This window comes from Rhea americana, unplaced genomic scaffold, assembly GCF_003343005.1.
Source record: "Rhea americana isolate MKP2758 unplaced genomic scaffold, rheAme1 scaffold_7, whole genome shotgun sequence".
Taxonomy (NCBI): Eukaryota; Metazoa; Chordata; class Aves; order Rheiformes; family Rheidae; genus Rhea; species Rhea americana.
The window spans coordinates 8,974,112-8,986,498 of record NW_028186867.1 but is presented as its reverse complement, the minus strand read 5'-3'; the positions used below and the strand labels follow the sequence as shown (position 1 = coordinate 8,986,498).

General features: G+C 39.8%; 1 protein-coding gene across 2 annotated transcripts in view; it reads left to right on the top strand.

Annotated features, from left to right (window-relative positions):
* GABRA5 (gamma-aminobutyric acid type A receptor subunit alpha5) overlaps window positions 1-3,873 on the top strand; it is a 53,199-nt gene extending 49,326 nt beyond the window's left edge. The window contains exons 7-10 of one of the 2 annotated variants that reach the window (XM_085321567.1): window positions 925-1,077; window positions 2,448-2,659; window positions 3,145-3,147; window positions 3,571-3,873. In XM_085321567.1, coding sequence (XP_085177693.1) covers window positions 925-1,077; window positions 2,448-2,659; window positions 3,145-3,147; window positions 3,571-3,873 — 671 coding nt within the window. The remainder of the gene's footprint in view (window positions 1-924; window positions 1,078-2,447; window positions 2,660-3,144; window positions 3,148-3,570) is intronic. The other variant, XM_085321566.1, reaches the window with a different exon arrangement.
* Window positions 3,874-12,387: the final 8,514 nt, after the last annotated feature.

The following is a 12,387-nucleotide window of genomic DNA, read 5'->3' as shown; positions in this document are numbered from 1 at the left end:
AAACATTAGGAAAAGTGACAGCTGGTCTGTCCCTTTTGGAGTGTAGTTTTTAGGCTTGTATTGAAATTCAGAGGATCTCACAAAAGCCAGATTAAGGCAATGCTGTGACTTTGGCAAATAAAAAGGTATGAAATTTAGCACTACTGTCAGAGCTTTTGGTGAGTTCTCCACACAGGCAAAACAATATTAAGGTCTAATTGCACAGGCAAACAAGACTTGGCAYGGTGGCTGCCCAGAAATAGATTATATTTCCAGAGCCAGGACATATCAAATTCTAGGAAAATTGGATGCACGGGATGGATTTTTTTTTTTCCTAGAGGAACAGTTTGGTAGTTTGGGATACTCAAATCAACAACATCTCCCAGGATCCGTGTATGGAGTGTGTATTTTTGCAACATCAACACTGGAACAGGCAGTYGTTATAAATTTGGTGAAGAGGGAGTGTCGGGACCTCTTCTCATTCTTAAAAACTCACAGGTTGGCCTTAACAGTTGCCCTAATCRGGATAAGTCCTGCTACTAAATCTGCATTCTAAGAGTAGGTGGCCTTAATCGTGTTCTGCTTAGACAGTTTGTAGGACTGAGCCAAAAACTAGTGAGACTGAGGCACTGTCACCAATCTGGATTTTTTTAAGGTTGTGAGCATCCAGGCATTCAAGGTACCTAACAGATTGCACCTTTTAATGCAATAGGGTATTCATTTTCATCTACTCTTAGGCATTATGAGGATTAAATATGAAGTCTGGCAGGATCTAGCAGCAGCTGTATCTCAAGTTCTGGTTTTCCACAGTGCAGAAATTCAGACATGGCTCATGCAATTAAGAATGGCTAAATGGTATCCTCAGATAGGGGCTGGAGGTGCTTGAATCCCYAGATCTGTAAACTTCCTTTACTTTTATCTACATGTGCATTTTCCTCCTTCTAGGTGAATATACTATTATGACAGCGCATTTTCATCTGAAAAGAAAAATTGGTTATTTTGTCATCCAGACCTACCTTCCTTGCATTATGACTGTGATCTTATCACAAGTGTCATTTTGGCTAAACAGAGAGTCTGTCCCTGCCAGAACTGTCTTTGGTGAGTATCTCACTTTTCTGGCAGTATACAGGAAAGAATAGTCTTGTTTATGGAAGTGGTTTTCTGTAACCAAACCACAGTGCACTAATGCCTRTTTCTATTTGGGATGTTTTAGATGTTCCCTTATTCTCTTCTAGTTTCAATTCAAAATCTTTTTAAAATATTGTTGGGGTTTTTTGGTAAAATTATGRCAGAAATTGCACAAGAATCAATTATATGAAGGTTAGAGGAGGGAAGACAGAAGGATCAAATTGATGTGATTTGTGTTTTTTTCACTCATAAAATAGTGAACAGTTCAGAACAAAAGAATATACGTATTATCAGAGTTAATGCATACTCCTAGTGTAAGCATTTGAAACAGRTTTCGCTTTAAAACATTTGTTTATCTGTGTTTCAAGATGTTTATCTGGAAAAAAACATGTAGAGGTTAATTAGTGGCAATTACCTCTGTTACCATCAAACAAATTAATATGATTTTGCATTTACAAAATACATATTTACTACAGAAGCTGCCATGGAAAAATCATTTGGGATCTCTAAATTACTTGATTTATCACTAGAAGACTGCAAAAATTAAGCATAATCTTAACTGAAGGCTGATRAAATACAGAGGATCCACTAGATGAGAAATCAGGGAAGTGAGAGCAGTTTTGTGTATAAAAGTCTGAGTTTTTTAAGTCATTTGTCTATAGAATCCTCTTGAAATCAGTTGAGAGCTTTGATTAAACATCAGTTCRGTGATCTGCATTGGGAGCTTTGTTGACTGGTGATACTGATTCTAGGTTTACAAAGCTGTAACTGAGAGTTGCATTTTGTCCTGTTAGGGGCAGCCTTTCACAGAYGAAATTAGTGGCAACTCTGTTATATATAGACTTCTGTGAAAGAAGGAGCTACTGTAAAGGAAATGAGTAATGGCCAACAATTTCATTCATCCACAGGTCGGAAAACAAAAACTATAATCCTGCCTCATTATGAAAGTTACTGATAAATAGATCGATCACTGATTTTATAATGCAACACTTAATAAGGGGCACTCTATATATACACCATAWATCAAAGTAGAAGGATAAAATGTCAGTAAGATTTTAGTTTATCTAACAAATGGGTTTATATTATTTTTAAAATATATATATTTAAATGCACTAAGACTAAAGATAACTAGAATACCCCAGAAGGAAGTATCTGAGGGTAGAGGCTTTTATTTTCTCATAGTCAGCAGTGTCTTACTTTTTCAGACATAATATGGAAATACTGACTTTGTGTGGCTTTCTTAGGTATCACACTGAATTGGGGCCTACTCATAAAATATTCGGAATCTCATAAAGGCTACCAAGCTAATCTTTGTTTCTCTTTTTTTTTTCCCTTTACAGGAGTAACAACAGTCCTCACCATGACCACCTTAAGTATCAGTGCCCGTAACTCTTTGCCAAAAGTGGCCTATGCTACTGCAATGGACTGGTTTATAGCTGTCTGCTATGCCTTTGTATTTTCTGCATTGATTGAGTTTGCAACAGTCAACTATTTCACCAAGAGAAGCTGGGCATGGGATGGCAAAAAAGCTCTTGAAGCTGCTAAAATCAAGGTGCTTACCTTACATTTTTTGAATMTCTAGAATAAAAAGCAGAACCAATCAGGGTTCAAATACCTGAATGCACAATCTTCAGCTTCTCCATGAAAAGATATTCAATTAACTCATGCCATACTCTCGTCTTCCTATAGAAGAAAATTTGCAAGGAAATTCCTTCTTCTGTTCAGAGAAATAAACTGTCGTTCTCCAACATCTACATGAAAAGGATACAGGGCATTAAATACATGTGACATGGGATTTTAATGACCAAAATTCTGATAGTCAGTGAGCATACACTGTGAAGAGTGCACTCTACTTGTGCTCTCCAAAATACATGACAAAGCTCACACTGAGCTCCAGGGGTCAAGGTACCATCACAATATCCTCAGTAAAAAAGAAAAAAAAAAAAAGGTAGTGGTATGAAGACATGAACTTCTGCATTTCAAGCTGAAGTTAAACTTTCAGAATCTGACTGACTCTTATCAAGTGATGTCCTAAAGAAAGTTCATGCATGCAGGCAATAAAGGAATAGTAAAATAACAGGAGACAGTGGCAGGAACAATAAGCCTTTCACTATTCTGCTTCCTTTTGTCAGGAGGGCGATGTTAGTGTCTTGGCAACTGCCTGCAAGGCAGCAACCTCAGCAGGTGAACGTTGCCCTGACAAAAGGACCTGCTAATTCACATGCCAACCGGGATCCAGCCCTGGCAGTCCTTGTTTAGTGTTTGCTGAAATCAGGGAAAGTTTAAACTGAGTGAGGGCTATAATTCCAAGGCAAAAACAACTGCTTGGGAGTCAAAGTCAGAATAGCCAACAGACATTTGTTAGCATGATTGATTAGGGTGCATAGATTTGGGGTTACTATTTTGAGAACATATTTCCACTTTCTGTGCCTGCTGTCTAACGTTTTGTTATTTACACTGCAGAAAAAAGAGCGTGAATTACTGGGAAATAAATCAGCTAATACTTATACCACTGGAAAGATGACCCCTACACCAAACATACCAAAGGACTCAGCCCCATCTGTCATCTCAAACACTGTTACTGCTCCAGTGAAACCTGCAGAAGAAAAGCCTGCTGAAAACAAAAAGACTTATAACAGCATCAGTAAGATTGACAAAATGTCCCGGATAATTTTTCCAGTGCTGTTTGGAACTTTTAACTTAGTCTACTGGGCCACATATTTGAATAGGGAGCCTGTTATTAAAGGTGCCAATTCTCCAAAATAAAACTGAAGGACTCTAAAGCCACATGTGAGCCATACTGACAAAGCAGATTCTACCAAGGAAAATTTGAGATCCAGATGACTTTCTACATTTGGGCAATATTCTTCAGGAAGTTTTTTGCATGTTTAATAATATGTACAAATAATATTGCCTTGATTGTTTCTACATGTAACCTCAGATGTTTCAAAGATGGTTATATTACTTACTTACAGCAACAGATCTTTATAAAAGATCAGAAGACATTGAACATGGCTTCTTTGCTGCTGAGTATCTTGCATTGATAGTTTACAAATAAAATAAGTTATATTTTTTAACTGTTCAAGTGTACTACATATCGTGGTTTTTATACTTCAGATGTACAGTCATACAAATGTAGGCTTAAGCTGTATTTTACAGAAGAGCTCCACTATTGTCATCTGATAGGTTACCATGAGTAACACCAGTTCTGAAAGTGCCAAATTACTAAATGTAGGGCTCTGTTTGAGCACCTTTACTGATTATAGATAGTACATTACTCCACAAATAAAAGTGCACAGCCCAATTTTCATTAGCAGAAGTTAATATAATGCAGTAAATCCTAATGGGGCTATGCTGATTTTCACTGCTTGAACTTCTGGCTTGCAGTGAAGTAACATAGGGAGCAAGATGCTACTTGTGTAAATAAAGGTGATGGAATCTTGCCCTTAAAATAATACATGTTTGTTTAGTTTTTTGCATTCCAACAGAATTTTCTCTGATGATTCTCAGTATTTATTCCAAAAATCAGAGATATATTGCATGAAATTATCTTTACCATAGATTAGGAACATATCTGCAAATAAAATTTTTAACAAAAGCAGTAGACATTTTATTAGGTTAAAGTAACTAATGTTTGGACATTTTCCCAAGAAGATTATGTTATATTAGCAGAGTTAAACAGTAAAGAATTAAAATAATTCTGAAATAATTACTACTTGTTTCCCAGAGTGAAGACCAATCAGCCAAGACAAAGATGGGTGATCAGAAAAGAGATGTACTTTGTGACAGCAAGGTGTTTTAGTGACAATATTGACAGAAAGATCTTTGTACTGTCCATCTGAAACTTTTCTATAAGACGCCTTGCTGCTGCCAATGTGTTTTGCTTTCACAATGAATGAGAAAATGCAATCTCAATTTTCAGCTCTTTTCTCCTTCGCATCCTTTCCTTGTTCCAGAAGCTTTTGTAATTTAATCTTAATGTTTAAAATAAAAAATGCATTCAAGACTTGATTGCTAAATGTCATTCTTATACTGGTTATCATTTTAGGAAGATAAAGTCATCACTAGAGTTAGAACAATTAATTGGGAAGCAGATGTGCATGCACATGAGTACATGTGTGTACGTGACTCAGCCTTGCTGTTGCCCAGAAAGTTACAGGTCAGATCCAGGCCTGAGGAGCTGTGTGGGCTTCTTGTGTTTCCTCTCAGTACTTAAATGTTGTGAAGAAAAAAAAAGCTAATGAGTGTATTTCTTTTTGTAGCTTTTATTTTGATGTGAATTTTGAAATTTGAGAATTTCCTGTGGCCAGGAGGAGGGCATAGGACCAGCAGGTGACTGAAAGCTGGTAAAAGGGAGTGAGGGAGGTACATGCCAACCTATTGGTTACAGTGCTAACTTAAGAGGTTAGGATTTGGCTCTCAGTTTTCATGTAGGCATCCCATATGGCTATGAGTAGCCCCACACCTTATTGATCTTCATTCCTCTATCTCTAAAGCTGAATCATGGTGTTTGAATCCAATGAATCCAGTCCTTCGGGGACCAAAAAGAGTGAAACATTGCAGAGCATGTTGGGAGACAAAACGTTATAAAACCCCATGCATATTTCTTTTCTTGCATGTAAGTTTTCCCCGCTCACAGAAAGATGTGAGTCAAAAAGACCTCTTTTCTCTGTGAAAAGCTCATAGCTTTGCTAAGTCCAGCAGGAAGGCAGTGCAGTGAAGTGCACACGTGTTGTGCTGGGTGTCCTCAGTGGTTTGCTTGAACTGCGCAGCTCCAAAGCAGCTCTAAAGGCACCTGGTGTCTGGTGGAAGGAAACAGATCTCTCTGCTTGTGTGTGATGCACAGCCCATGGGCAGCCTCTTCTGCYGCTGCCTATGGCAATAGCGATGCATAATAAATGCAGCGCTAGACTCAGGTCACCAATCCTAGAGGTTSAATTTTTAGACTAGGAGAGCTGAGCCCAATTAGGCTCAGCCTGATTAGTTAGGACTAGCAAACACAACACTTGCCGTGAGTCAGGAGGTGAATGCCTGGGGATATTTCCTGTGATATGGGCATATATTCCTCCCATGGCTAGACAAAGTGTCCATGAAATGAGCAGCACGTTAGGGGCTCATGTTAATCGGTGATGGAAAAAGCCTTAGTACCTACAGATGACTGTTCACTGTCCTGAAGTCCTTTCCTGTGGTTTATGATATGGCATGTTATTGACACCCATGGCAGATGGATGTGTGCTGGGTAACACACCCGAACCAGAGTTCTTGCAAGGAATCAATCTACCAGCAGCTTGCTATTTCTAATCTCACCAGAACAACGAATGAGATGTAACACTTTGGCATCAGTGACAGAGCATAATGCACCAAACTAATCTTACTCAACTGGATGTCTGCAGATTACTGGTGAGTTGATAAGGACCCATCAGGAGATAGTCCATGTGAYGATTTGCCTTTTTTTCTGGGACACACATTACTATATCGTTGACAAGTATGCATCTGCACCTGTAAGCTCAATTTTCTTCCCAACTACTCTTGCAGCCCACAGGTGGCAYAGGCTCACATTTTTTTTTATCATGCATCATTATTTATAATATTTTTAGCTGTGAAAGAGAAGTTAGGTTCTGTACAATAAGTRCATTTTGTTCACTTCAGGTGGTAAGAACAGTACTTGCTACTTCTTTCCCTCAGATACCAAATACTCAAGTTGCATGAACTAGACTGTGTTTTTTTTCAAGAAGATTAAGTAGTTGTAAGATTTAGAAACAAAAATAGTTACTGAGTAGTGATGTTCCAAAGATTAAGGAACTGATGGACAGCCACTTACCCAAAGCAGGTACTGTGGATTCAAATCTAATCTGGAGTGAGGGACTTTTGCGCAATTTTCTAAATAGAAATAGTATCAGCATTCTGACATGCTGTTTGTTAGAGACTAGAGGAATCTTCAGGAGAAATATTAAATATATATGCCCTGTTCCTCTCAATCTTCCCCAAAACATCTGCTTCTGKTTGCTATCAGAGAAAATATACTGGTCTAGAAAAACCTTTGCCCTGACCCTTTGCAGCTACTCAGTGTGTGTTCTTGTGTAAAAGAAGACTGGAGCACAGGCTTACCTGGTCAGACCCTTAGACCACAGTGTAGTTGCGGAAGTGGCATCAGAGTGCTTTGGGGACAATATAGAGGCTGTATTCACTACGCTGTTCAAAATTATGACCCATCTGCAAACCTCCAGAGGACAGCAGGTATGGTAAAAAGATATCTAATACAGATGTATCCCAAAACAAGAAAGAATCACAGACAGCTGCTTTCACTTCTCCTCAACTTCCACAAAAAACCTCCGATGTGAGTCTTTTTCCTACATGAAAGGGAAATGTTGAACCATCTTCAAAGCACCTTCCCCACAGGCATTCTGTCTACCTAGTAGGATTTTCTGAATGGCTCAGCATTGTTTTCTGGTCTCCATTCCAATCTGACTGCTTTTGCATGAAGAGTCTCCTACTGAATACAGAATACCTGCAAATCTTTACTAGTGGAGGCACAGGACAAGACCCATTGCTTTATTTTAGTGATCAATATTTTGGAATTTATTTGATGTGTAGAAGATCTGACCATTACCTGCCCAAGGCATGTGGCCCCACAGACATTATATATATATATATATATATATATATATATGTATATGTATATAATATAGCACTTCAAGTTATATTGAGTGATGACTTCTGCATCTAAAGGCAGAAAAAAATGATTAGGGATCATTCTGTTACCATGGATTTGCTAAACCTCATTGAAATTTCCTGAATAAAGTCTATTTTACGTTTCTTGGAAAATCTCACACATTCCTAATCCTTACTTAGAACTGAAATGGTAGAAGAAGAATGAACTTCCCAGCATGTACTCCTACCTGAACAGTAGGTGTTATGTCCCATAGTTTGGGAGATGCTTTAGTCAGCTGATTGACTCCAGTCTAGAATACTTAAATATCATGTTATGGTCTACTGCCTCATGCTACACAACACCTAACAATCTAAATAATCTCACTGTAGTCAGTAGTACTGTTTGTGTGGGAGACCATTACTCACTGATGACATCTGAACTGTGGGAGATGGGAGCATTTCCCAGATCCTGGCTCAAAGTAAACACCTTGGCCTCATTCTGCTCCAAGCTAGGGCAGTATCTGGATGTCTACTTTGGTTTCCACTAGAAGGAGCCAGGGTCTTCAGGAGTGAGTTGTGTCACCGTCCCCAGTTTGGGTGAGCAGGACACTGTAAGGCACAACTACTTTACAGCTTACTTACAGCCAATGAGAGTAATAAAAAGGAATTGATTGTTACTTTTTATTTTCTATATGCTTTCATAAAAAAGAGTTTAAAGTGAATTGCAACAGTTCACCCCTGGACCAAGTATATGCAGGTGTATTGCCAAATTTCCTCATTTGCTCCCATTAAGAACGAAAGAGTAAGTCAAATAAAACAGAAAAGGTTTTTACTGTGGTATTTAAGTTGGGCCAGCTTACTTCAAGAATGAATTTAGCCAAGAATATATTTCCTAAAGCTTAGCCCTCCTCTGTTATCTTGAATTGTRTTCTGCTTTTTTCTGAACATAATAYGCCCCCTGTGGAATAGCTAGACATATTTGTACAGAGCTGAGAAAGAAATGATTTTATGAATAATCCTGTCTTTCAGAAATTCTTGCTCAATGTATAAATTAAACTTTCAAGAAAACTGAATGAAATTGCTTTGCTATTCAGCTTATACAACCAAGACGAATGTAGCACTTGCACGGCTATTTGTTTTTTAAGTCCAGAGACAGTTTCATTGTAATTAGAATATATTTCCCCTAACACTGCTGCTCTCTAGATTGGAAATGACACTGAAATGTTCAGAGGAACCTAAATTATCCTAAAACAGTGTTTGATCAAATTGTTTSAATTCTTCCTGGCTTTTATATGTTTTTTATTATAATACAATTAAAATAATACCAAACATCCAAAWTTATGGCCATCATATGGTGATAGTATCTCAGAGAGCAACCTCATCTTACCAATCCAGTATTTTGCTGTGGAAATTTGGTCAATTTTGAGAAAGACAAAAAGAATTAAAARGTAGATTTTATGAAGCCCAAAGGGCTTCTGAAGGATCTCCGTAGGATTAACACTAATTTAGACTCAAGTTAGTGTCCCATTCTGTACTTCATTATTTGCYTTTTCATTGCCATCCTCAAAGCAATTATCAATTCTCACAGTCATCATGTCTTAAAAGTTGCTGTTTTAAATTGGTACTGGCTAAAAAGAAAACAAAAAGAAAATTTAAGAATGTTTCTTGAAGATACCAAGTCATTTATTTCACCTAAAGGATTTTAAAGAGTTTTTTAGGAAAGGGATGATGGAACTTCCCATGTTTCAGTTTGTGCCCATTTGCCTCTTGTCCTATCGCTGGGCACCACCGAAGAGTCTGGCCCCATCCCTTCCCTTGAAAAGAGAAATAGCACCCCTGCAGGACACTGTGCTAGACAAATGTGCCACAGAGCAGTTCTCTGGCACCAGAGGTAACAACAAAATAAAGCAGAAGACAGTGTTCAACATTTTCTGGGCTTTCTCTCGAGTGCCAGAATGGAAAGATCAAAGCCTGGTAYCTGTTTCAGGGTTTGTCCCTGCTGTTGGAAAACCCTCCTGTATGGAGGGAAGACTGTATATAGGGGAGGAATATTGGCTGTGCTGTAACTTTTCAAAATAGATTTTTGGGGAGAGCAGAGGAGCAAAAGCAAAGAAGCTGTGGAGGATGTGCTYTCTCTCCAAAGCTTTCCCAGGTGCACTATCTTGCCCTTTGCTTGATAGGGGTGGGCAGGGCACAGAGCAGCAGCCCCATGCTTTGGCACGTCATCAGTCAGCTCCTTCATCTTCAGGACATCGGTACTTGTTCCTTCTCTCCTTCTGCTGTTCTCAGGGTGTCAAGATATTAGGTGTGGGGATACTCTACATTCTTTAACACTATGAATACACTGTGAACGGTGAGGTTTCAATTATTCAGAGACTTGTGTTTTGTATATTGCAGGTTGTGGCCAAGGAATACCAGATCAGCTGCACTCAAGAAGATGTTCACGGTCAGAAGACAGGTTAAAACCTTTACCTGCCATTGTACCAAGCYTGAGGTGCATGCAAACTGCTCTGAAGACATGACTGAGTGCCTCAAGCTGKCCTGAGAACAACTTCAGCTTGTTCAAGCTGAACTGGACACCTGGGAGCAACTGCTCAGAACAGCTGTTTGGGTGTCCTWGCCTAACAATATGCCTTCAGCTAGATGCACATGAGTGATAGGACTCTGGTCCCAAAAGTGGAGACATTTGCTGGCTACAAGAGACAGAGGGRCAGAAGAATCCTTATGGGCTGCTGTGCCATCCTTACATTTTGCTTCTTCCTGGCATTTATTGACAAAGCATAATCTTAGCCAGAGTGCACTGACTGTGGGCACAGTCATAATGGCCTGGCACCATGCACTTTGTCATGGGACTTGCAAAGTGTTCCTACCAAATGGTTAGTTGGTTTTCTTCTTTCTGTTCCTGAGCTAGCAAAATCATTGCTGCTCCCTGAGCACCTCAGTTTGCAGAGTGCTCTAGCTCTTCCCGGAAGGGCCTCCATAAAATGCTCYGAGGATCTGTAGCAGAGGATTCAAGAGTCTGCTCCGTAGCAGCAGTGCCTTGCCAGAAATTGTTGTCCCCTTGTTATTGGAATCCACTGCCCTCCTGCAGAGGTGACTTTGTTCCCCTTTTGCTGCTGTCTAGGTGATATAAGAACCATTTCTCTGAAGTATGAGGATCTACCTGTGTGTGCCTGCATGCCCTTTACAACAGTACGTTGTTGCGTAAACAAGACCACGATGGCATTCTTTAAGGCCATCTCGAAAAGACAGTACACACAGAATCAACTTCTGACCCTGGCAGGGCATTATGCTTTCATCCACTGCAGGCTTCCTGGCTAGCCTTGTTGGGTAAGCTGATAGCAATGCTTTTCCAGCACTCAGTAGCATTTTGAGACTAACTACCAAAGAAAAAAAATGTCCAGATGCTCTTGTAACGGAACAATAGCTTAAATAGGCAGACCTAACCTGGCAAAATTGTATGAGAAGAAAGATGTGAGAACACTTAATCTGTATGACCAGCTAAATCTGTCTCCTGCTTTGGCCTTACTGACATCCTCAGAACAGCTACTCAGGACTCGTCCAGCCCCAGAGGTCCACATGCACACAAGGTGTTTGTCCTCAATGTCCATGCTTATGCCAGCGAAGTACGCAAAGCTGCTGAAAAGCCACAGCACCACAGCTTCAGATGATATTTGCAATACTTGCCCTTGGGTCAAAAAGAGCACACGAGCTTCATGCTGAAGGACAGAGGTAAGGACATGCAGATGTCTGGAAATACGAGGCTCTGAGGCTCACATTGTGAGGGCCCTCCTTCAGCATTTAATTGCAAGCAAAGTTAAGGTGCTAATTCAAGAAAAATGTTTAGTGCTAGCAAGTGAGCCACTTGTATTCATAAGCCCTGTTCCTTCCCTCTTTCTCTTTTCAGTTATGTTAACTGGCACAACTACCTTCTGAAACTTTTAACTCTCCCCCCCTACACACCCCCCACACAGCAAATATTACTGAGGGTTTAGCCTTTTGTATCCTTTAGGTTGCAAAAATAGCTGCCTATGTAAAAATGCAATGAAAGGTAAGTTAGAATATGGATGAACTTTATTGTGCTAGAAAATATAAATATTTTACTGCTATTAAAAGGTATAATAAAAAGCTATTTTGTTAAAACGTGTTTAATAATCATAACCTTCACTGAATACACTATTTGAAGAGGCCCAGCAAAGGCACAGGGTGCAGTTAAAAATAAGAAAGAAAATGAAGAAAATAAGTAAAAGTAAAAATGCATAAGGGAGGAGGTATAATAAAAGGAAGAGCTAAAATACTCCTTTGGCGTTAGCACATAGTCCACTGAAGACAACAAGAAGAAAGCCCTAAACATCAGCTTATTTCACCTGACAGCCAGCAGCAAAGGAGGCAATAAAGGAACGGTAAAATTCTGCTCCAGCCGCGGGGCTTGCTGTCACACACTAACTGAAGAGGCGAATCTCCAGTTAAACACCACGAGTTTTTCCAAAGGGCTGGATGATTTCCCCACCACATACGCTGCCCGTAACAGTGCGCGGTCTCAGAATCGCGGCCGCAGCGCGGTCGCGGCAGAGCCCTCTGCCGCCGCTGCCGGGCCCCTGCCGCCGGGGCGCACCGAGGGCGCAGGGG